Source organism: Scyliorhinus canicula, chromosome 1, assembly GCF_902713615.1.
Source record: "Scyliorhinus canicula chromosome 1, sScyCan1.1, whole genome shotgun sequence".
Classification (NCBI taxonomy): domain Eukaryota; kingdom Metazoa; phylum Chordata; class Chondrichthyes; order Carcharhiniformes; family Scyliorhinidae; genus Scyliorhinus; species Scyliorhinus canicula.
In genome coordinates this window covers 224,141,941-224,167,828 of record NC_052146.1, presented here as the reverse complement: position 1 = coordinate 224,167,828, position 25,888 = coordinate 224,141,941, and the positions used below count along the sequence as shown (strand labels likewise).

The 25,888-nt window shown below is 46.4% G+C and overlaps 1 protein-coding gene across 4 annotated transcripts in view; it reads left to right on the top strand.

Annotated features, from left to right (window-relative positions):
* Window positions 1-25,888, top strand: part of tiam2a (TIAM Rac1 associated GEF 2a) — a 461,217-nt gene that overhangs the window by 412,734 nt on the left and 22,595 nt on the right. For all 4 annotated transcript variants that reach the window (XM_038808441.1, XM_038808437.1, XM_038808443.1 and 1 more), the window contains 3 exons: window positions 7,454-7,579; window positions 9,927-10,035; window positions 24,998-25,177. In XM_038808441.1, the coding sequence (XP_038664369.1) occupies window positions 7,454-7,579; window positions 9,927-10,035; window positions 24,998-25,177 (415 nt within the window). The remainder of the gene's footprint in view (window positions 1-7,453; window positions 7,580-9,926; window positions 10,036-24,997; window positions 25,178-25,888) is intronic.

Here is a 25,888-nt window from a genome sequence, read left to right as displayed (position 1 = left end):
TCCAACCCCACGACGGGTCGGAGAATCGGCAGGGGGCGGTGTGAATCCCGCCTCCGCCGGCTGCCGAATTCGCCGGCATCTGAGATTTGGCGGGGGTGGGAATTGCGCCGGTCGGCGGCCGCTCACAGCGCCCCCCCCCCCCCCCCCCCCCACCCCCGCGATTCTCCGGCCCACAATGGGCCGAAGTCCTGCTCGTTCTATGGCAGTCCCGCCGGCCAAAATTGGACTAAGTCCCTTACCGGCGGGACTTGGCGGCGAGGGCGGGCTCCATGATCTGGCCCTGGGGGGGGGTGCCCCAACAGTGGCCTGGCCCGCAATCGGAACCCACTGATCCGCGTGCGGCCCTGTGCCGTGGGGGCACTCTATTCCTACGCGCCGGCCGTGTTAGCCACTGCGAAGGCCTCTGCGAAGGTGAACCCTCCCGCCCCACGCATGCGCGGAGATGACATCAGCAGCCGCTAACTCTCCCGCGCATGCACGAACTCGCGCCGGCCGGCGGAGTCCCTTCGGCCCCGGCTGGCGCGGCGCCAAAGGCCTTCCACGCCGGCCGGCGGGGCGCAAACCACTCCACCGCCGGCCTAGCCCCTGAAGGTGCAGAGGATTCCGCACCTTTGGGGCGGCCCGACGCCGGAGTGGTTCACGCCACACCGTCCCACCGGGGACCCCCGCCCTGCCGGGTACAGGATAATCCCGCCCATGGTGTTTGGCGTCTTGAAAAACATTAAGGTAGATAAGTGATGGAATCTACCCCAGAATACTGAAGGAGGCAAGAGAGGAGATTGCTGAGGCCTTGACAGAAATCTTTGGAGCCTCACTGTCTTCAGGTGATGTCCCAGAGGACTGGAGAACAGCCAATGTTGTTCCTTTGTTTAAGAAGGGTAGCAAGAATAATCCAGGGAACTACAGGCAGGTGAGCCTTATGTCAGTGGTAGGGAAATTACTGAAGAGAATTCTTCGAGACAGGATCTACTCCCATTTAGAAGCAGGTGGACGTATTAGTGAGAGGCAGCATGGTTTTGTGAAGGGGCGGTCGTATCTCACTGACTTGATAGAGTTTTTCGAGGAGGTCACAAAAATGATTGATGCAGGTAGGGCAGTGGATGTTGTCTATATGGACTTCATTAAGGCCTTTGACAAGGTCCCTCATGGCAGACTGGTACAAAAGGTGAAGTCACATGGGATCATGCATTTTGGAAGGTCTAATGCAGGTAGGGAATATACAGTGAAAGGTAGAACCCTCAAGAGTATTGACAGTCAGAGAGATCTAGGTGTATAAGTCCACAGGTCACTGAAAGGGGCAACACAGTTGGAGAAGGTAGTCAAGAAGGCGCACGGCATGCGTGCCTTTATCGGCCGGGGCATTGAGTATAAAAATTGGCAAGTCATGTTGCAGCTGTACAGAACCTTAGTTAGGCCACACTTGGAGTATTGTGTTCAATTCTGGTCGCCACACTACCAGAAGGATGTGGAGGATTTAGAGAGGGTGCAGAAGAGATTTACCAGGATGTTGCTTGGTATGGAGGGCATTAGCTATGAGGAGAGGTTGCATAAACTCGATTTGTTCTCCCTGGAACAACAGAGGTTGATGGGCGACCTGATAGAGGTCTAAAAAATTATGAGGGGCATAGACATGGTGGATAGTCAGAGACTTTTTCCCAGGATCGAGGGATCAATTACTCGGGGGCACAGGTTTAAGGTGTGAGGGGCAAGGTTTAGAGGAGATGGACAAGGCAAGTTTTTTACACAGAGGATAGTGGGTGCCTGCAACTCACTGCCGGAGAAAGTGGTGGAAGCAGAGACGATAGTGACGTTTAAGGGGCATCTTAACAAATGCATGAATAGGATGGGAATAGAGGGATAGCATAGTCGGCACAAGCTTGGAGGCTCTAAGGGCCTGTTCCTGTGCTGTACTTTTCTTTGTTCTTTGTACTCTCCAGAATCGGTTGCATTCCTGGACACATTCACCTCCATCAAGGACGGTCACCTCAGCACTTCACTCTACTACAAGCCCACGGATAACCTCGCGATGCTCCACTTCTCCAGCTTCCACCCTAAACACGTTAAAGAAGCCATCCCCTATGAACAAGCCCTCCGTATACGCAGGATCACCTTGGACGACGAGGAAGACGACAGGCAGCTACCTCCTCCTGCACTGGTAAATTCTGGTGATTCTGTGAAAGACATTCTCATACGAATTGGATATGGCGCTCGACTCATCGATCGACGTTCCGAAATGCCACAGCAAAATAACGCACCAACCTCCTCCGAACACGAACACAGGACATGACCGACAGAGTACCCTTAGTCATCCAGTACTTCCCCGGAGCGGAGAAACTACGACATCTTAGCCTTCAACATGTCATCGACGATGACTAACATCTCGCCAAGGCCATCCTCACACCTCATTACTTGCCTCAAACAGCTCATTGTTCACAGCAAACTACCCAGCCTTCAGGAGAACAGCGACCACGGCACCACACAACCCTGCCACGCCAGCCTCTGCAAGACATGCCAGATCATCGACGTGGACATACTCATGGGCGCGGCCAATGTTGTTAACGTCGTACGCTACTGGAAAGGATGTCCCGAGGCATGGTACATCGGCGGAACCATGAAAATGCCACAACAACGGATGAACGGCCACTGCACAACAATCACCAGGCAGGAATGTTCCCTTCCAGCCGGGGAACACTTCAGCAGTCAAGGACATTCAGCCTCTGATCTTCGGATAAACATTCTCCAAGGCGGCTTTTATGACACACAACAGCACAGAATCGCCGAGCAGAAACTGGTAGCCAAGTTCCACATGCATGAGGATGGCCTCAACCAGCATCTCAGGTTTATGTCACATTATATGTAACCCCGGCCACACTGCCCGGGTTTGCAGAATCCGACTAACTGTCCTGGTTTGAGACAATTCACACCTCGATTACTTGTGATTATCACTCACCCCACTCACACTGTTCCTGTAAAGACTCACATTCTTCACATTCTAATCTGTAACTATCTTGCATTTGTGTCTCTCCTATATATGCTGTGATTGTGAACCTGCCTCCACTTCACCTGATGAAGGAGCAGCACTCCAAAAGCTTGTGATTTCAAATATACCTGTTGGACTTTAACCTGGTGCTGTGAGACTTCTTATTATATGTAGAAGAAGAGTTAGAGGGACTTGAAATGTTCACTCTATTTTCTCTCTTCACAGATGCTGTTAGACCTGTTCCAGCATTTTTCTGTTTTTGTTTCAGATTCCAGCATCCACAGTATTTTGCCTTTATTAATATACGTGAATGTTTCTCTCTGTCCAGGTGCAGTCCCTCTCTGCTTCAAATCTACTGTCATTGCTCTTCGCGTCAAAAAATCAACCTTTTATCCCATTTATCTTGCTAATTACTGTCTCATCTCCAAACTGCCTCTTCCTCTCTAATCCTCAATCATGATGTTGCTTGCTATCCAAACTCATATCCGTCTTTTCTGGAACTCCTGTGGTTCCAATCCATCCAATCAGGTTTCTGCCCCTGTCACAGTACTGACTTTTATCAAAGTCACAAACGACTGAGGCTAAGGCACGCTATCACTCTACTTTCTCCTTTTTTTTCCCAAAATAAATTTAAAGTACGCAATTAATTTTTTTCCAATTAAGGGACAATTTAACTTGGCCAATCCTCCTAGGTTGTGGGGGTGAGACCCATTGAGACATGGAGAGAATGTGCAAACTCCACACGGAGAGTGACCCGGGGCCGGGATCGAACCTGGGTCCTCAGCACCCTGGGCAGCAATGCTAACCACTGTGCCACCCAGGTCCACGTTCTTCCTGACCTGTCTGCAGCCTTTGATACAGATCATCACACCATCTCCCTCCACACCCCTGCACTGCAATCACATCAATTTTGATGACACCCACCTTGTTCCATTCTTATCAATCTAATATTATTCAGAGAATTACCTAAAATTGCTTCTCTTCCTATTGCCCCTCAGCCACCTAGCGCCCCCGCTCCCCTCCCAGCCAAGGATCTGTCCCGGCCCGGTTCCATTCTCTTTCTCACCATATGCTACGTCAGCCAAAAACACAATTTTCTTAATATAAAGTTAGATTACCCAATTATTTTTTCTCCAATTAAGGGGAAATTTAGCGTGGCCAATCCACCTAACCTGCACATCTTTGGGTTGTGGGGGTGAAACCCACGCGGACACGGGGAGAATGTGCAAACTCCACACGGACAGTGACCCAGGGCCGGGATTCGAACCCGGTTCCTCAGCGCCGCAGTCCCAGTGCTAACCACTACGCCACATGCCGCTCCTAGCCAAAAACACATTTAACGCTGTTGTTAAATTATCAAACTGTTGTTACCGACTCTATTTCTCTCCCTGCAGTCCAAGACTGAACCAGAATGTTCAAAATCTTAGTCTCCTAATTGACCCTGAGATGAGGTGCTGTTCACATATTCATGCCACAATTCAAAGACTGGAATTTCTAGTACTGCAACAGCCACTATTTAACCCATGTGCAGATGATACCCTTACCCGTGCCTTTCTTACTTATAGACTTCACTATTCCAAGACAGTCCAGACTGGCCCAATAAACTCTACCCTACCTCTTCCATATCTCTGCTTTCACTAAGTCCCATTCATCCGTCACACCTGTGCTCACTGACCTACATTGGCTCCTGCTGAGGCAAAGCCTCAATTTTAAGTTTCTCAACCTTGTTCCTCAACCTTGTTTTCAAATGTCTCTCCCTATCTCTGTAATCTCCTTCAGTCCCAAACCCCCCTCATACAATTCTGGTCTCCTTAGCATTCCCGATTCTAGTTATTCTTGCATTGGTGCAGAAGGAGGCCATTCAGCCCATCGGGTCTGCACCGACCCATTTAGGCCCTCACTTCCACCCTATCCCCGTAACCCAATAATCCCTCCTAAACTTTTTGGTTACTAAGGGCAATTTATCACGGCCAATTAACCTAACCTGCACGTCTTTGGACTATGGGAGGAAACCAGAGCACCCGGAGGAAACCCACGCAGACACGGGGAGAACATGCAGACTCCGCACAGTGACCCAGCGGGGAATCGAACTTGTGAAGCTGCCGCTCTGAAGCCACAGTGCTATCCACTTGTGCTACCATGCTTATCAGAGCTTCCTTAAGCTCAGTAGCATTGTGGATAGCACAATCGCTTCACAGCTCCAGGGTCCCAGGTTCGATTCCGGCTTGGGTCACTGTCTGTGCGGAGTCTGCACATCCTCCCCATGTGTACGTGAGTTTCCTCCGGGTGCTCCGGTTTCCTCCCACAGTCCAAAGATGTGCAGGTTAGGTGGATTGGCCATGATAAATTGCCCTTAGTGTTCAAAATTGCCCTTAGTGTTGGGTGGGGCTACTGGGTTATGGGGTTACTGGGTTATGGGGATAGGGTGGAGTTGTTGACCTTGGGTAGGGTGCTCTTTCCAAGAGCCGGTGCAGACTCGATGGGCTGAATGGCCTCCTTCTGCACTGTAAATTCTATGAATTATCCCCCTTAAGCTCTCTATCTCTCTAAGTCTCTTTCCCCCATTAAGATACTCCTCTAAAATTCATTTATGTAACCAAGCTTTGTCCTTCTACCCTTATTTCACCATATATGACTCAGTGTCAAATCTTGCTTTATAATGGTCTTCTGAAGCACCTTCGATATTGTATGACATTGAAGGTGCTATGCAAATACAAGTTGTTGTTTTACTGTAGATTACTTGAGTACTTGTAAAGTACAGCACAGACCATGTGGAACCAGGTTTTGTTGCTGGCTCTCCCCTGTCCCCTGCGCAGGAGAAGTGAACACTTTATCCATATGTGTTTGAATGCATATAAAGAATGACAGTTACATTTAAATGTTGGTAAGAAACCTGATTGTATTCCATCTCTCAAAATGCAATATGTTTAAAAAGTTCATGGAAAATCTATTGCAGGAACACTTGGGATCATTTAGATTGCATTCACGGCTAACTGCAGTTACAAAGCAGTAGCCATGATGCCTGGACAGTGCAGAAGGCAATTTTGCCTGAATGTATTGGGCTGACATTTTACTCACAGAATCACAGAACAGTACAGCACAGAACAGGCCCTTCGGCCCTCGATGTTGTGCCGAGCAATGATCACCCTACTCAAACCCACGTATCCACCCCATACCCGTAACCCAACAACCCCCCCTTAACCTTACATTTTTTAGCACACTACGGGCAATTTAGCATGGCCAATCCACCTAACCCGCACATCTTTGGACTGTGGGAGGAAACCGGAGCACCCGGAGGAAACCCACGCACACACGGGGAGGACGTGCAGACTCCGCACAGACAGTAACCCAGCCGGGAATCGAACCTGGGACCCTGGAGCTGTGAAGCATTTATGCTAACCACCATGCTACTGTGCTGCCCCGTGTTAATTGCATCATGTGTTTTTTGTTAATGTAAAGATGAATTGGTATGTCATCAAACCTTTTGTATTATAACTGGAGTCATTCCATAGCCAAATGCAGATAACCTGGGTGTGGTTTGCTAGCCAGCAGAACCACATTGATGTGATGTGTAAATTGGATGAAGTCTTCAATGCAAATGCACTTCAGTTTGACATATCAGCAGTTTTATCATTACTTTATACTGTTGCTTTGCACACAAAATGTTGACCACAGATCAAAAATCTTAAACGATATGCAAATATGATTTGATATAAATTCCTCTGGAGTCACCGCCACTTCTTGCTGCATTTAAAATCTGACCTTATGAAAACACTCACCACCAATTTAGAATAAACTGTGAGGTCGACCCAGAACAAGATGGGATGACATAAAAATGCCTCAACAGAAAATGGGCTTTAACACTACTGAGGCTCAAGTGAGATGCCTGACCATGATGATTGGAAGAAGTTGGCACTGGCAGCATCTTTTATAGATAAGCCACTAGACCAACAGAATCAAACCTAAGGACTCTTATTTCTATAATTCTACAAGTAAATAAAAAAATTATTGTCCATGAAATATGATGTGATATCTCCGGTTTTCCCTTTAGCTAATTCTTTTAACAAGTGCGTCACTGTGGTGTTATTATTTCAACCTCCTTTATATCCCAGGAACATTAAGGCATTTGGTTGCTTTTAGTCCAGATTAAAATCTAGAATGAAAGTTTTTAATAGTGTTGTTTATAGTGAGGTCCAGCATATCAATTCCATTATTTGGTTTTCAGTCTGCAATCCTGGTTGCAAATATGCTTCTTATTTTAATTGTTTTTTTGTTGCTGGTAGCTATTATGGCCACAAGCTAAATTCTGCTGTTGATTTGAAGTAGAATTCAAGCCCCATATTTAACCTTGATGAAGTATTCTTACATTTTGCAATTAAATTTGTGGTTCCTGCGCCCGAGATGCACAGACAGATGATTGAGTTTCTCCATTGAACAGAATACTAGACTTCTTCTGTTTCCATGATTCTGCAGATGGAGTCGCTGTTTGGGAGTCTGCCAGAAATGCTCCAGTTTCAGAAGATGTTTCTACAGACACTTGACGACGGGATTGCCTCATCACCTGATTACAGCAAGCTGGAAACTCCATCCCAATTTAAAGTAAGTGAACAATTTATGATTATGATTTTTAATCCACTGGCTAGAAACCTGATTTGAACTTTCAAAACCAGCCTTTTTAAAAACTGTGGGCGTGACTTAATGCCCAGAGTCCCACTTTTGGCGGGTGTAGCAGGGTGTTTACCGGTGCCTGCAGCGTCGAGAACCACCTTGCTAACAAACAGGACTATTTTTTGGCCTCAGCGAGGTTAACCCCATCGAAACTGCACTGGGCTCATTTCCTAAGAGATTCGGGTGTTTTCTTAAAATGCTGCCTCAATCTCTTGCCCCCGCCCCAACCTTCTGACTCCCCACTGTGGCCTCCAGATCTCCCAACTTAAAACCTCTTAGGGGTCCTCGAGCTACCCTCATCCTAATTCTTAAGGGCAGGGCACCCTGGGCATGATCCCTGGCACAGGCAACCTAGCTGGCAGTGTCCCAGCAAGCCCAGCAGTGCCACCTGGGTACCCTGGCAGTGTCAGAGTGGACTGGCTTTTTGGCACTGCCATGGTGCCAGGCTGGTAGTGCCAAGGTACCCAGCTGGCAGCAGAAGTGCCTGGTTATCGCCCTGCCAAAGCCCACCCACCCAGGGGTCTCCGATGGCCTGAGAGATCCGCCCAGATGACGTTATGCCTGGTCCATGTTATTATGAACCAGTGCAAAAGACGCCTTGGCGAGCTCCACAGGCATGGACATTTGTCCCCAGGCCTCGTGAGAATCGGGCGTTGACATTTTTAAATGAACTTAACCATAGAATCATAGAAATTACAGTGCAGAAGGAGGCCATTCGGCCCATCGAGTCTGCACCAGCAGACTGCACCCTTGGAAGCCCATTTAAGTCCACACCTCCAGCCCATTCCCAAAACCCAGAAACCCCACCCAACCCTAATGCATTTGGACACTGAGGGCAATTTAGCATGGCCAATCCACCTAACCTGCACATCTTTGGGCTGTGGGAGGAAATCAGAGCACCCGGAGGAAACCCATGGGAAGAACGTGCAGACTCACACACAGATCATTAATGGATTGTTGGATCTCGCAAGCTTTAACAGCCTTGTCACTTCACCGAGTTGAGCACGACGAGACCGTTCGATTGCGCCCACAGACACTAAAGTGACTTGAATTCAAAAAAGATGGCTAACCCTGATTTGCATTACTCCGATTACTAAATTTGGGGTAGAATGTTCGCACTGGGTACTGGTTGGAATACCTAGTACCAAATTAAGTAGCCAACTGAAAATTAAAATGAAAATTAGCTCCCCTAAACAACCAAGCCAGTCCAACTGTAATATTTACAGCTGATCGCAGTTGCAGTACCTTGGGCTTACATGCCTAATTTCTAATCAGTGACCTTTGTTGAAAAGTACTCCGCTGTGTGTGTCTAGAACGTGAGATCAACATGCAAGCTTTGCTGCCACTACTACTATAGACCAGTGCTATTCAAATTTTTTTTCCAGGGAACACTTGCCAACTGGTCGACCTTCGGGATCCCATGTTTGCCAACCCAGTCTATCCTGATTCGAGGCAGTTTTGAGATACTAAAGTTTTCTTGCCCCAGGCAAGGGAGGGAAAATAAATCATCTAGTTTTCCTGTTCTTATTCACTATCCAATAGCATCTGGTGCATTGAATTTATGCCAACATTGAGTGAGGACAGGATCATGTATGCCTGTTATGTCCCCCCATCTACAAAAGTTCACTGTCCGGGGGCGCACATGGAGGATAGTTATGAGAGATACTGGAGAGTCGCCAATAATTGTGAACCTGCATTCAGCGTGGGACACTGCCTCGAGGAAACAAGAAGTGAAGGAAGAAGACCTAGGTGAAAAGAACAGATATCAGAGGGAGAGAGCCTTATGTTGTTCTTGTAACTAAAACCCCCATAAATCTGAAGATAGTGAGGAGAGAAGATAGAGTTATTTCCATTTCCCACTAGCCTCCTTGTGGTCTCTTTCAGTTTTAGTGCTGATTTATGAAGTTGTTTTGAATGATAAATTAGGACCTGGATTGAGATTGCCCAAACATACATTTCATGTAACAGACAGAAGATGAGCTTTTAATAATAATAATCTTTATTAGTGTCACAAGTAGCCTTACATTAACACTGCAATGAAGTTACTGTGAAAATCCCTTAGTCACCACACTCCAGCGCCTGTTCTTCAGTTCATCAGTGTTTATTTTCACCTCACAACTAAGAGAGCCACATTCTAAACCTTTGCATCTTACAATCTATTTGTACGTGATGCTTACATATGGTATTAGTACCGCAAGTACCGATTCAAACCTGTAGCAAAGCGAGTGCTGAGTTTGTGTTCACATAGCATTGCATTTATTTGATGTGTCTATTTCAGAAACTGTTGTTTTCCCTGGGTGGTTCGTTCCTGTATTATGCTGACCACTTCAAACTATACAGTGGCTTTTGTGCGAACCACAGAAAGGCCCAGAAAGTTTTGGAAAGAGGTAAGATAGCATAAGGATATTTTACAATCTTTATTAAATATTGAATTTGTTTTTGTGAATGGCAAATTCTATTCATTGTCATGACAGAATTGGAAAATATTAAGTTAATGGTGCTCCTCTCATTTGGCTAGAAATAGTAATTGACCGGGATACAATCGGAACTGGTTTCTGATTAGTTTATTGACTTTGATCCCACTGTTGCTTCCAGAATGCAAAGAAAATTGGTTTGCAGTCCCATTTATCTTGGAGAAAATTGTTTGTCTGAAAAAGCATTAGAGAGGAAAAACAAACACACCATATTATTCAATAATTACCAATTATATGCCGTATGCAGAGTATTTTATTGATGTGGAGATGCCAGCGTTGGACTGGGGTGAGCACAGTAAGAAGTCTTATAACACCAGGTTAAAGTCCAACATGTTTGTTTCGAACCACTAGCTTTCGGAGCACTGCTCCTTCCTCAGGTGAATGAAGAGGTGGGTTCCAGAAACTCATATATAGACAAAGTCAAAGATGCAAGACAATACTTTGAATGCGAGTCTTTGCAGGTAATTAAGTCTTTACAGGTCCAGATGGAGTAACTGGAGAGAGGGATAATCACAGGTTAAAGAGGTGTGAATTGTCTCAAGCTCGGACAGTTGGTAGGATTTCACAAGCCCAGGCCAGTTGGTTGGGGGGGGGGGGGGGGGGGTGAATGTAATGCGACATGAATCCAATGTCCCGGTTGAGGCCGTACTCATGTGTGCGGAACTTGGCAATAAGTTTCTCTTCGGTGATTCTGCGTTGTCACGCGTCCTGAAGGCCGCTTTGGAGAATTCTTACCCAGAGATCAGAGGCTGAATGCCCTTGACTGCTGAAGTGTTCCCCGACTGGAAGGGAACATTCCTGCCTGGCAATTGTCGCACAATTTTATTGACAGTGTAATTTTCAGTTCCCTCAACCTTTAAAGATTTGTGTTTTATAGCCCAACTACCTGCAGTGCTAATGTAATATATTGTGAATCACAAAGCTGATGGGAGACTTTTGCTTTCAGACTCCAGGTTTATTTTGATAGTTGAGCTCGACTCAAACCACCATCTGAGAAAGTTTGTCATGTTAAGTGTGCACCATGCTTTGAATGCTCAAAGGAGATAAGGTGGCAGTAATTACATTTAAAGATTTTGCATTTGTACCAGCCACTGGTGTATAATGGAGACCATGATTTGACCCACCAGCACACCTCCCCACCAACTTCATTGAATTCCTAATCTCTGTTGTATCATTGTGGGGAGTGACATGTAGGTGTCAAAGGCCTCTACAGAAACAGTAGAATTGTTTTGTGGCCAGAGCAATGCACTTTCTAGTAGAAAACTCAGTGTGGAATCGACTAAAGGCTTGAATTATATTAACACCCTTTATGATTATAATTGGTTCACAAATTGAGAATGATGGAAACATTGGTAGAAATTTTGGCTGCAAAATTTGATTGCATAATAATAATCTTTATTGGGGTTGGCGTGAGGTGCAGTGGTTAGCACTGGGACTGCGGTGTTGAGGATCCAGGTTCGAATCCCGGCCCTGGGTCACTGTCTGTGTGGATTTTGCACATTCTCCCCAGGTCTGCATGAGTTTCACCCCCACAACCCAAAGATGTGCAGGTTGGATGGATTGGCCACGCTAAATTGCCCCTTAATTGGGGAAAAAAAATAATTGGATACTTTAAATTTATTTTAAAAAAATAATAATCTTTATTGTCGCAAGTAGGCTTACATTAACTCTGCAATGAAGTTACTGTGAAGAGCCCCTAGTCACCACTTTCCAATGCGCATTCGGGTACACAGAGGGAGAATTCAGAATGTCCACACTACCTCACAGCACGTCTTTCGGGACTTGTGAGAGGAAACCGGAGCACCCGAAGGAAACTCATGCAGAGTCTGGGAGAACGTGCAGACTCCGCAAAGACAGTGACCCAAGCCGAATCGAACCTGGGAACCTGGCGCTGTGAAGCAATAGTGTTAACCACTGTGCTACCATGCCACCCATATTTTCAGCACACACGTACGTGAAAAGAATGAGAGTTGGCAGATCATGACATCGGTCAACGGCTAACTCTGATTGGACTATCTGGCTGCACCATTTGTGACCTGAACACTCCAGCTAATACCTCTTACCTTCGCACAACAGCAGTGAACCCCACCAGTGCTATTTAAAGGGATCTTCAACTTCTTTCAGATTAGTCGCAGATTGATTATCACAGGCTGTTGCTGTTTTTGTAGAAATGTTTGGAGGTTTGTACTGCTACTAAAGTTGATGAAGTCCAAAGGGAGTGTGATGGCATGTGGTATTGGCTTTGATTCTCACCTTGAGGGTTCTGTTCAGGTTACTTTCGTCCTCATGGGTTCTTCAGTTCCTATCTTCCTTGCCTTGGAACATGATGGGGAGAATAAACAGACAACTCTGAGGAGGGAAGGTGGCTCAAAGATGGAGGAATAGGAAGAGAGCTCTCAGCAGGAAGCCTAATAAATTCAGGGGGTGAAATTCTCCCAAAGGGAGACAAAGTGCCAACGCCGGAGTGAAACCCGGAGTGTTTCACTCCGGCGTTGGAGGCCGCTCCTCACCCCCTATCCCCCCCCCTCCGGGCCTTGGCCTTGACGCTTGTGTCAAAGCGGCGCGGCCTGAATGACGCGGCCGGCGGCACCTAAATGACGTCAGCTGCACATGCACAGGTTGGCCGGCGCCCCCTCCGCTGCCCCGCAAGACATGGCGGATTGATCTTGCGGGGCGGCAGCCGGCCCGATGATCGGTGGGCACCGATCGCAGGCCAGACCCCTCCTGAGCACACCCCTGGTGCTTGATCCTCCCTCCGCCCCCCACAGGCCCCACACGCAGCGGTCGTGCGATGTTCATGCTGGCAGTGACCAGGTGTTTTTGGTGCCGGCGTGAACCAGTCGGATTCGGCAGGCCGCTCGGCCCATCCGGGCCGGAGAATCACCGCTTGAACGGAGCGGCGATTCTCCGAGCTGCCTGTCGCAAAACGCGACACGCCGTTTTGGGGGGGGGGGAGGGGGTGGGAGAATCACATGGGGGTGCCAGGGCGGCGTGGCGTGATTCGCCCGACACTCCCGCGATTCTCCCACCCGGCGTGGGGGTCGGAGAATCGCGCCCAGGGTCTTTCAGGTTCAATTCTCATACATTGTCCTCAGAAATACTCCGCATATACACGTATACAATGCCTTGATTTCACTAAGGAGGTTCTCACTGAAATCTGTGGTCTGTTACAGTTTCAGAGCGGAGCAAGGGAACATGGCCAACAACTGTAAAGATGTCCATGGCCATGAATTTCCTCAAGGCAGGCTCTATCCAGACTGAAGAAAGCAACATCTGTATTGTGCAGTTTGCCATCCACAATTTAAGAGAGGAATAAGTAGCATTCTGTCTTTCCAGAGAGAAGCAGGCAGTACAAGGATATGATTTTCTTGGGTGAGCACAGTAAGAAGTCTTACAACACCAGGTTAAAGTCCAACACGTTTGTTTCAAACACGAGCTTTCAGAGCACTGCTCCTTCCTCAGGTGAATGGAGAGGTATGTTCCAGAAAAATTTATATAGATAAAGTCAGAGATGCCAGACAATGCTTGGAATGCGAACATTTGCAGGTAATTAAGTCTTTACAGATCCAGAGATGGGGGTAATCCCAGGTTAAAGAGGTGTGAATTGTCTCAAGCCAGGACAGTTGGTAGGATTTTGCAAGTCCAGGCCAGATGGTGGGGGGTGAATGTAATGCGGCATGAATCCAAGATCCCGGTTGAGGCCGCACTCATGCGTGCGGAACTTAGCTATAAGTTTTTGCTCGGCAATTCTGCGTTGTCGCGTGTCCTGAAGACCGCCTTGGAGAACGCTTACCCGGAGATCAGAGGCTGAATGCCCTTGACTGCTGAAGTGTTCCCCGACTGGAAGGGAACATTCCTGCCCGCTTGATTAGCATCCCTTCCATGAACATTCACTCCTCCACCATTGACGAACAGTGGCAGCAGTGTGTGCCATCTACAAGATGCAGAGCTGGATCTCACCAAGGTTCCCAAGAAACACCTTCCAAATCCACAACTGCTACCATCTATAAGGACAGGGGCAGCAGATACATGGGAGCACCATCACCTGAGGGAAATGCTCACCATCCTGGCTTGGAAATACATCGCTGTTCCTTCACCGTCACTGGGTCAAAATTCTGGAACTTGCCCCTAATAGCACTGTGAATGTACCTACACTACATAGACTGCAGCAGTTCAAGAAGACAGCTCACCACCACCTTCTAAAGGGCAATTAATGATGAGCAATGAATGCTGGCCTAACCTGTGAAGCCTGCATCCTTTGAATGAATAAGAAAAAGGGAGACTTGGGCACTGGTGGGCCCAGTGATTAGCACTGCTGCCTCACGTTCTCGATCTCGGCCCCAGGTCACTGTCCATGTGGAGTTTGCACATTCTCCCCCTGTCTGCATGGGTTTAGCCCCACAACCCAAAAAGATGTACAGGGTAGGCAGATTGGCAACCTAAATTGCCCCTTAATTAGAAAAAAAGAATTATGTACTCTAAATTAAAAAAAGGGGAGATTTTGATCCAGCGTACTACTGCCACTGGCAATGTAGGATGTATCATCATATTCCAACTTAACACTATCCTTTCCTAACACTGGAATACTGTTACTGGACTAACTAGTCAGTTTCACACTAACTTTGTGTAAGTGAATGTGACTTAAAGACTTCTTGTACTCTCCTTCCAAGGTGAAGGAGTGTAGTGAAGGCTGCAGCTGTGTCAACAATGAAAGTCAGTTGTGAATTTCCAATTTCCATTTTTACTGTGGGTGCTGGAATTACAATTCAGCCCTTTGACTCTCATCATCCATGTGCTGTTTTTTTGTTCTTTAACTGAGTATGACTCTTGATCTTCCAACTCACAAACTTTAACTTCTGTTTCCACGTCTATCATTTGTGTGGGTTTCCAGACTCCTGAACTAGCTTTAGATCTCACACAACCTTGACATTGTACATAGCTGTGACCTGGAGCATCACCATGACCTGGAGCATGACTTGTTTCCTCTACTCCATGCTGGATATGACCAACTTTCCCATAGGTAGAGAACTCTGAATGGAAATGGGGCATTTAAATCATTAGTGGCTACCACAGCAACATGAGTATCTACATTTTTGCCTCTCCAGTGTGTGAACATCTGGAATGTCCGTGGCTTGGATCCCACTGAAATCCGGAGGACCTCCCCTGGCGTTTCGGGAAAGGAACTCCTTTGCAATTTGCAACCATCTCTTCCATTTCCAACCTCGATTTTCTTGTTCCTTGGGTCAAATAAAAATTTGTATCTAAGGTTGATCTCTATGTTTGTGTAATATCCACTGAGACGAGAGAGTTTCTTTAATTTGAGAATGTAATCTGAAACAGGCTCATTTGACAACTGCTTCCTTACACAAAACAGAACTCTCATTGCATTTTCATTCTTAATCATACCATAATATATATCTAGAATTTCATTCAGCACATTTAATCGAACTGGGGTCTCTCAGATAATATTTTAAAAACCACATTAAAAGCATCTGGCCCCATCGTGGTGAGAAAAATATTTGTTTATCCTAATTTTTCTTAACTTCCAGCCAAATTCAGAACTTTTGTTCATAATTTGTCCTCTTTGTTAAGGTTGAATTCTCCTTTTATCCCTAAATATGTCTTCAAGTGCCTTTCTTTTCAATTCTCTACCATGCTGACTCACTGTGTACACAAACATGATGTGCCTATACAGCAAACCTTCAAATGGGGGAAACTTCCCAAAATCAACTTTAAGATTTTCAAAAATAATGTTTGTAATGATATGTATATAGGTACGCCAGTGAAGGGTTAATTATTACATCTCAGTGTAATTCAAACACTAGAGGGCAGCTCCAGCTCCCAGTATAAATATCAGACCTCACTGCTGCTATCACTACCCAATCCAGATCATCTACCCATGATACAAAAGATGAAACATAAATGAGAAAAACAGAGAATGTATTATGATCAACATGCAAATACACTGAACTCACTGATTCCAGATGACACCGTCAGGATCAAATTCCTGATGGAGGTTGGTCTGCTCCTGCAGAAGTTATTAGATAAGCAGCGCCACGTTCCTATATCATTCGGACAGTTGAAAGAAAAATCATTCAACGCAATCGCCGAGCACTACAAAAACTCAAACAACATAATAACATCTTTCCAGATCTACAATTCCATGAAAGCATTTTTCGGTGATACCATGACAAATTCTCAAGTTCGTGAAGATTCACAGAGGACTGTAAAAGCTTCTGAGTCTCCTCTTTGTGGTTTAATAAGGTCAACCAGGAAAAGAAGGAAGCCGGATAGACTCGATTTGTGAATCCTTCCTATTGAACGTTTTCCTTATTGATTTTTCACTAGGTCTCAAAGTTATATACATATCATGTATTGTAATAATTTTGTACATTTTTTCCTTTGTACATAGAAAAGAAATATAAAAAAAGGGGGATGTAATGATATGTATATAGGTACGCCAGTGATGAGTTAATTATTACATCTCAGTGTAATTCAAACACTAGAGCGCAACACCAGTTCCCAGTGTAAATATCAGAGCCCAGGGAAGGCTGCGTAGTTAGTAAGAGTTAGCAAAGGAGAAAGACTGATCACAGCACGAGGAGTAGTTTGGATTAGAGAGAGTTAACACAAGGACATCGTGTGTAATTACAAGATTATATATTACTGCTAGACAGATTCAACATTACTTTATTATTAGTTATAGCTCAATAGTGTGTTCAAACTTCATTTAATTAATCGTTATCCAATAAATTAGTTTTGATTGAATCTAAAGATTGGTGGTTTCTTTGTCATCAACTCAACGGACCATTCTGGATCAAAGGGCAAAGAACAATGACATATTACTACCAAAGGTAATATAACAATGTTCTTCAGTCCTTAATTTCTCAAATGCAATGTTATGAAATAATTCTAACCCAGACTTATCATCATTCTGTTGTGTATTGCACTGAGAAAAGAGTATCATGTGGATTATTGAATTAACTTTATTAACACTTCTCAACAGAAAGGTATAAGACAATAAAAGGCTCGATCCTGCTACAGCTATTGGATGACTAGAGCTACCCACTGATCATATAACCAATGAGTCCGGTCCACAGCCCATCCTCACCCATGTGGCCGGTATGACCAAAGCCATGTTGGTACACAGAATGTCATCAGGCAGATCATTGTGGTACTTCAGTAATACTTCTACTGCCTGGACCGCCCTGGAGGAGCCCTGCAGTCATCTCCAGAATACATTTCATTTATTTGTTGTGGTTGGCAGCATCTTGCACAACCCTGTCATCATGAGGACACAACTCATGCTGCCTGGTACATGATAAGCACCAGAGGAAGGAATGAGGCAACCAGTGTGCTTACCCTTTCCGTTCAGGCTGCTCTTAATTGGCTCATGCAACTTTGGCAGCAGCGAACGCAGCTCCAATTTCTCTTTCAGCAACAGTTCCACACTTTATCTTCCCTCTTTTCCCGATCATCAGTGTTTTTCTCACCACAATGCTGAAATAAAAGCCACCACAAAACAAACATTCCGTACCAAGTTTGTTAATCAAGCCATCCCATATTACACAAAAGAACCTGACGTAATCACTCTTCTGCTTTCCCTTAGTTCCCTGTGTGTGCTTTTGCCTGTCCTAGTGGCCTACACATTGGCTGCAACATGACTGGTGGAAGGCTGCTGATTTTCAGTGTGGGTGGGGAGCACGGTAGCACAAGTGGATAGCACTGTGGCTTCACAGCGCATGGGTCCCAGGTTCGATTCCCCGCTGGGCCACTGTCTGTGCGGAGTCTGCACTTTCTCCCCGTGTCTGCGTGGGTTTCCTCCGGGTGCTCCGGTTTCCTCCCAAAGTCCAAAGACGTGCAGGTTAGGTGGATTGGCCATGTTAAATTACCCTTAGTGACCAAAAAGTTTAGGAGGGGTTATTAGGTTATGGGGATAGGGTGGAGGTGAGGGCTTGGGTGGGTCGAATGGCCTCCTTCTGGACTGTATGTTCTATGTTCTATATGGGGTTGCTGAAGATGGCCTTGCTGGATAAATTTACGCAATTTTGGCCTTAAAATGCCTAACTTTGAACTGTACCATCTGGATGGCAGTAGTCTGGGGTGCTGGATTCCAGGAAATTGACAGTGATAGGGTCAGGAGGTCAAATGCTGCCGTCCTGAAAGAGGGCAACAGGTTTGCCCTCCATGCCCTCAAAATCCTATTCAAATGTTGTTGGATTTATTGTTGTGTTGTGTTGTGCGACCCAGCAAACCACTTTGAACACTGATATGATAGCAGAACCTGAGCATACATGGCAACACATGCTCTCCGTAAAACACTGGCACCTGAATTATCCCCTGCCCTAATGCAGGCTATTTGTACCACTGTCTGACCTGATGCAGATCCCCTAAATAATAAAAGCATAACAGGGCTGATATTGTGCCCCAAAGTTCTCCAGTGCAGTTAGAGGCCCTGGTGGACAGGACAGAAGAGATCTATCTGCAGGAGACCAGGGGGCCCTTCAGACATGCACTTTCAAGGCAGTGAGAGCAGACAGCTGTCATGCCAATGCCAACAATGAAACCCTAAGCTGGCCTCCACAGTGCGCATTATGTTCTTATCTGAGCTGCGAGGAATGTTGTTCTTCATCAGTCTCTTCCTTCTCTACATTTCTTGTTGTTGCACCACTATTTGACCAGGATAAAGGTACATGGTGCAGTTGGGGCGAGGCGGCTGGGGGCTGCAATTGCAACTCTCAGAAGAGATTGTAGGATGGGGGGGGGGGGGCAATGGGATGTGAGAAGGAGGATTGTGTATGGTCATACTTTCATCTTCGGTACTTTCATCCCAGCCTCAGTGATGGCCATTCCATTGATGGCGTGCACCATCTTCTCCGTTGGTAAAATATACTGCTGCCTGCAGCTGTGCCCCACATTGTCCAACAAGCGTGAGTGAGGTTTGTCAATGAATGTGCAATGCATTTGATGAATGGTTGCCATGGTTGAATAGGTGGCAGTATGTGCAAACTGAAAGATGTGAGTGCAAGGTTGAGATGAAGTTATTAATGTTAGGTGTAACTCGTGGTTGATAGAAATTGTTGGTACGTGGTAAAGGGGTAATACTAAATGGAGCAGTGTGGTATGAGGCTAGTTCATTTTGTAAGGATTTGATTGGTCATTTAAGATAAACTCACTGACCTTGACTACCAGTGTGAGATCATTGTACTCCTTAGGGTTTCATTGTTGGCATGACAGCTGTCTGCTCTCACTGCCTTGAAAGTGCATGGCTGGAGGGCCCCAGTCTCCTGCAGATAGACCTCTCTGTCCTGTCCACCAGGACCTCTAACTGTACTGGAGAACTTTGGGGCACAATATCAGACCTGTTGTACTTTTATTATTTTAGGGGATGTGGATTAGGGGATTAGCCAGCATTTATTGCCCATTCCTAATTGTCCTTTAGAAGGTGATGGTGAGCTTCTGCCTTGAACCACTGTAGGTACACCCACAGTGCTGTTAGGAGGGAAGTGGCAGCACTTTGATTCCGCAACAGTGAAGGAACACAAATGTAATTCCAAGTCAGGATGGTATGTGGCTTGTAGGGGAAATTGCAGTTTGTGGTTCCTATTTCTCTCTCTCTCTCTCTCTCTCTCTCTCTCTCTCTCTCTCTCTCTCTCTATATATATATATATATATATATATAAATATATATGACTGGTCCAGTTTTTCTGATCAGTGATAACCTGGAGAATTCAGTGATGATAATGCCAACTGGCTGTATGTCAGGCGGAGATATTGGATTCTTTCTAATTGCAGATGGCCATTGCCTGGAAATAGTGTGGTTTGATTGTTACTTGCCACTTCTCAGCCCAAGCCTGAATGTTGTCCCGATCTTTCTGTACATTACTATGAACTACCTCAGTTACTGAGACATGGCAAATTGTGTTGAACATTATGCAGTTCAGCAAACATCCCCACTTTTGACATTATAAACTTATAGTGAAAGGAAGATCATTATTATTTTTTTTTAAAAATAATTTTCATTGAAAAATTTTGAATTTACATAACAACATCAAACCATATTAAAATACCAACGATAACAGTAATAACAACAATCATAAACCTTCACCCCTCCTCAATGAACAACCCAACATATTAACAACAACTTAAGTTAACCCAGTGTTAAGTTACATAACCGTAGCAAAAAAAAATTGAAACTATAGTTAGGGACACCCCACCCCCTTGCCCCGCTCCCTCTCTCTCTCTCTTCCCCCCCCCCCCCCCCCCCCCCCCCCCCCCCCCCCCCCGCCCCCAGGTTGCTGCTGCTATTGACCAAGATACCTATCTTTGAGCCAGGAAGTCCAGAAAAGGCTGCCACCGTTTATAGAACCCTTGTACTGACCCTCTCAGGGCAGATTTAACCCTTTCCAACTTTATAAATCCCGCCATGTCTGTCATTGACCCAGGTCTCCACACTTGGGGGCCTCGCATCCTTCCACTGTAGCAAGATCCTCCGCTGGGCTACTAGGGACGCAAAGGCCAGCACACTGGCCTCTTTCGCCTCCTGCACTCCCACTCCAAAAACCGCAACTCCAAAAATCGCGAGTCCCCACCCTGGTTTGACGCTGGATCCAACCACCCTCGACACCGTCCCCGCCACCCCCTTCCAGAATTCTTCCAGTGCTGGGCATGCCCAGAACATATGGGCGTGGTTCGCTGGACTCCCCGAACACCTGGTGCACCTGCCCTCACCCCCAAAGAACCTAATCATCCTAGTCCCGGACATGTGGGCCCGGTGCAGCACCTTAAATTGGATGAGGCTAAGCCTCGCACATGAAGAGGAAGAGTTGACTCTCTCCAAGGCATCTGCCCAAGTCCCGTCCTCTATCTGCTCCCCAAGTTCCCCCTCCCATTTAGCCTTCAGCTCCTCCACTGACGACTCCTCCACCTCATGCATTACCTTATAGATGTCAGACACCTTCCCCTCTCCGACCCACACCCCCGAAAGCACTCTGTCCATCGTCCCCCGCGAGGGCAGCAAAGGGAATCCCTCTACCTGACGCCTAGCAAACGCCTTTACCTGCAAGTATCTGAACATGTTCCCTTGGGGAAGCCCAGATTTATCTTCCAGTTCCCCCAGGCCCGCAAACCTCCCGCCAATAAACAGGTCCCTCAATTTACTGATGCCCACCCTTTGCCACCCCCTAAATCCCCCATCCTTGTTCCCCGGGATGAACCGATGATTGCCACCCAGTGGAGCCTCCATCGAGCCCCCTGTTTACCCCCTATGCCGTCTCCACTGTCCCCAGATTCTTAGGGTCGCCGCCACCACCGGGCTCGTGGTAAACCTCTTAGGGGAGAGCGGCAGCGGCGCCGTTACCATGGCACCCAGGCTCGTACCTCTACATGACGCCATCTCCATTCTTTTCCATGCTGCCCCTCCCCCCTCCATCACCCATGTACGCACCATTGACACATTGGCCACCCAATAGTACCCCAAAAGGTTGGGCAGCGCCAGCCCGCCTCTATCCCTCCCTCGCTCCAGGAAAACCCTCTTCACTCTCGGAGTCCCATGTGCCCACACAAAGCTCAAGATACTGCTAGTCACTCTCCTAAAGAAGGCCCTAGGGATAAAGATGGGCAGGCACTGAAAGAGGAACAAGAACCTCAGAAGCACCGTTATTTTGACGGACTGCACCCTCCCCGCCAACGACAATGGCAACATGTCCCACCTCTTGAACTCCTCCTCCATCTGATCTACAAGTCTGGTGAAATTATGTTTGTGAAGAGTCCCCCAGTCCCTGGGCACCTGCACCCCCAGGTACCTAAAGCTCTCCCCTGCCCGCCTAAGCGGGAGCCTACCAATTCCTTCCTCCTGGTCTCCAGGATGCACCACAAACACCTCACTCTTGCCTAAATTTATTTTGTAACCTGAAAAGGTCCCAAACTCAGCTAGCAGCTCCATCACCCCCGGCATCCCTCCCACCGGGTCCGCCACATACAGTAACAGGTCGTCGGCATACAACGACACCCTATGTTCCTCCCCACCTCGCACTAAACCTCTCCACCTCTCTGAATCCCTCAACGCCATCGCCAGCGGCTCGATTGCCAATGCAAACAGCAAGGGGGACAGGGGCAACCCTGCCTGGTCCCTCGGTAAAGCCGGAAGTACTCCGACCTCCTCCTATTCATGGCCACGCACGCCATCGAGGCCTCATATAGCAGCCTCACCCATCTAATAAATCCTTTACCAAATCCAAACCTCCCCAACACCTCCCATAAGTACCCCCACTCCACTCTATCGAAGGCCTTCTCCGCATCCAGCGCCACCACTATCTCAGCCTCCCCCTCAATCGCCGGCATGGAAGATCATTATTATTAATGAAAAGAGGTCAAACAGTAAAAGGGAATACACAAAAACCGAGAATAGGCTGAGAGGGGCAGATGAAGTGAGAGATCTTGGCGTGCAAGTTCACAGGTCCCTAAAGGCAGCAGTTCTAGACAAGGTTGTAAAGAAAGCATATGGAATGCTTTCCTTCATTGGCAGAGGTATAGAATACAAAAGTAGGGATTTCAGGTTTGTGGGAGGAGAGCCACCTGATGTGCGATTTCTCAGCAAATTCCTGTCACCGGAAGGGTCTCTCTCCTCCTTTATGATGCTCCTTTAACTTGCCCGAGCCTTTTATCCTAATATCACTTTCTGGGGCTCAGTGTCAGATATTGCCTGAAATGCTCCTGTGAAGTTTCTTGGGACTTTTCAATTATGCTAAAAGCACTATGTTAATACCTACTGCTGTTGTAGTTTGATGGAATTACATAAGACACTGGTGAGGCCACAACTGGAGTATTGTGCACAGTTCTGATCACCACATTACAGGAAGGACATAATTGCTCTGGAGAGAGTGCAGAGAAGATGTACAGAATGTTACCAGGGCTGGAGAATTGTAGCTATTGAAGAAGTTCAAGGAGAAGTTGGGGTTGTTTTCTGTGGAACAGAGAAGGCTGAGGGGTGACATGATTGAGGTGTACAAAATTGTGTAGAGGTGGATTAAACAGGAGGAACCTGTTTCACTTGGCAGAGAATTCAAAAACCAGGGGTCATAGATTCAAACTGAATGGCAGAAGGATTAGCGTAGACACGAGGAAAATGTTTTTATGCAGAGGTTAGTGAGAGTCTGGAATTCACTGCCAGAGCTGGTATGGAGGCAGAGACCCTAAATGTTGTTAATAAGTGCCTGGATCTGCACGTTAAGTGCTGTAAGCTGCTGGGCTATGGGCCGCGTGCAGAATGATGGGATTAGAAAGGGCACCTGAGTGTCTTTGGGCCAGCATGGACAAGATGGGACGAAAGACCCTATTCTGTGCTGTATCTTTTCTATGGTTCTTTGATGAAGCAGTCAAAGATGGTTGGGCCTAGGACACTATCCTGAGAAATTCCTGTTTAGTTTCTTCTCGATGTTCTCTCAGTTCTATTGAGAGAAACATCGTCCACCCATCCCCTGGTGCGGAGGAGCTTCTCATGCAGTGGGCTGGTCCCTCTTGCTCTGACGAAGTCCAAGTTTCGCCACCTCATGCGTCGGCTGGTTCAGTCGTTTGATGTTTGTCCAGGCTTTTTCCACTCCTGGTCTCCAATAATCTTCTGGATTGGCTGCTGTTTGCCATCTTTTCCTTCTTCTGTGTTTTGTTAGTGGTGTGGGGATGATTTGTGTTGTTAGTGGGCATTCTGGGGGCAAAAAGAGCCTATTTTTCAGGTTTGTGGAAGGAGAGCTCAGCACATCCCTGTCACCGGAAGGGTCCCTCTCCTCCTTTATGATGTTCCTTAAACTTGCCTGAGCCCTTTATCCTAATATCACTTTCTGGGGCTCAGTGTCAGATATTGCCTGAAATGCTCCTGTTGTGAAGGTTCTTGGGACTTTTTAATTATGTTAAAGGAACTATGTTAATACCTATTGCTGTTATAGTTTGATTTGACTTATTGTCTCGTATACAGAGGTGCAATGAAAAGTATTGTTCTGCGTACAGTCCAGACAGATCGTTCCCTACATGAAAAAACATAGGACATACATATAGAAACAAGCATCGGAATGTAGTACTACTCAGTAGAGAAGATGTGTGAAGAGATCAGTTCAGTCTATAAGAGAGTCATTCAGGAGTCTGGTAACAGTGGGGAAGAAGCTGTTTTTGAATCTGTTAGTGCCTGTATCTCCTGCCCAATGGAAGAGGTCGGAAGAGAGAATAACCGGGTGGGAGGAGTCTTTGATTATGCTGCCCACTTTCCCAAGGCAGCGGGAGGTGTAGATAGAGTCAATGGTTGAGAGGCGGATTTGCGTGATGGACTGGGCTGTGTTCACGACTCTGTAGTTTCTTACAGTCTTGGGCCGAGCAGTTACCATACCAAGCTGTGACACTTATAGTTTCTTCTGGACACTTCTAGAAGTCACACTTCTAACACATTGAAACTACTGAATTTTGACTTGGTTCACTCAAATATCAAACACTGAAAATCAATAACATTGAACCTAATCCACAGGAATCCACCAGCAAGCAGGTATTAAAATACCAATGTAAAAAAACACAATTCAGAAACTAGCTAATAATTAGCAAGGAACATCTTTGTAAATGCCTTTGTGGCTGCCTGCATTTTTAGTAACCCAAATGCTGTATGTGCTTAAAAATGAGCTTTCTTAATATCAACAAAAGATTGACCATAATTCTTGACAAAATCATTGTTTATTTCCATACAGGTTCTATTGATGTGCTTGAAATCGCTCCAACAATATTTCTCATCAAAGCCATGTGTTAGAAACCTGGGCCTTGCATTTATTAAACTGTTTCCTCTAATGTGGCTCATTCAGCATGTCTATACAGTATTACAATGAAGTCTTTTTAATTGCAGCTAAAACTGACAAAGCCTTCAAAGAATTTTTGGATGTCCGGAATCCCACAAAGCAGCATTCTTTTACCCTGGAATCCTATCTGATCAAGCCTGTGCAGCGCGTTTTGAAGTATCCATTACTGCTGAAAGAGCTAGTGTCTCTAACTGATCCAGAGAGTGAGGAGCATTATCATCTAACGGGTCAGTACTAAATGACGTGCCAAAGATCAAGAAATAATTACCCTCCACAATGCTATGTAGTTTCTTTTTACTCAAAAGCAATATTTCCTGGGGGGAGGGGGAAGGAGGGGGCAGGGGTTGGGGGGCGGCTCAGTTAGCTGACTTGGGGTGTACACTGCCAGAATGATCCCAGTAATGGAGAGACGCATAAAAGAGCGGAAAATGCTTCCGAGCCTCGTTGCAGGGCAGGAAGTTATGGGCGAAGAACCTCCAGCAGCGTCTTCAGCTCCTCGCAGGGTTGGAAATCTCATCTTTAGTAAGATTGCTGGGGGAGGCTCAAGTATTCTTAGTGTCCAGCTCCCCAAGAATTCTTAACCTAATCTGTTAGGAAAATTTACATTAAAACCCTTGATCAGATTATCATTTAGAAATTTAAGATGCAATCTACCAGCCTTGTCGCATACGAGCTGGTGACCTGACAAGACTGTTAAGTCTCTTCCTGTGTTATCCTAAGGGGTTGCTTTGGAACTGGGGATTGGGAGCTGAAGGGAAGGTTAACAGTTGGGGAAAAGAGAGTGGAGAGAGAAAGGGGTATTGTAAAGTTCGCTAGCAGGAATTGGAGGAAAGTAGTGAAGTGCAGCAATCCTACGTAAGCTTCAATGAAGAAACCCATTACAGCGAGAACAGGCTCCACCTCGTGGATTACTGGTGAACTTTGTAAACAGAACATTA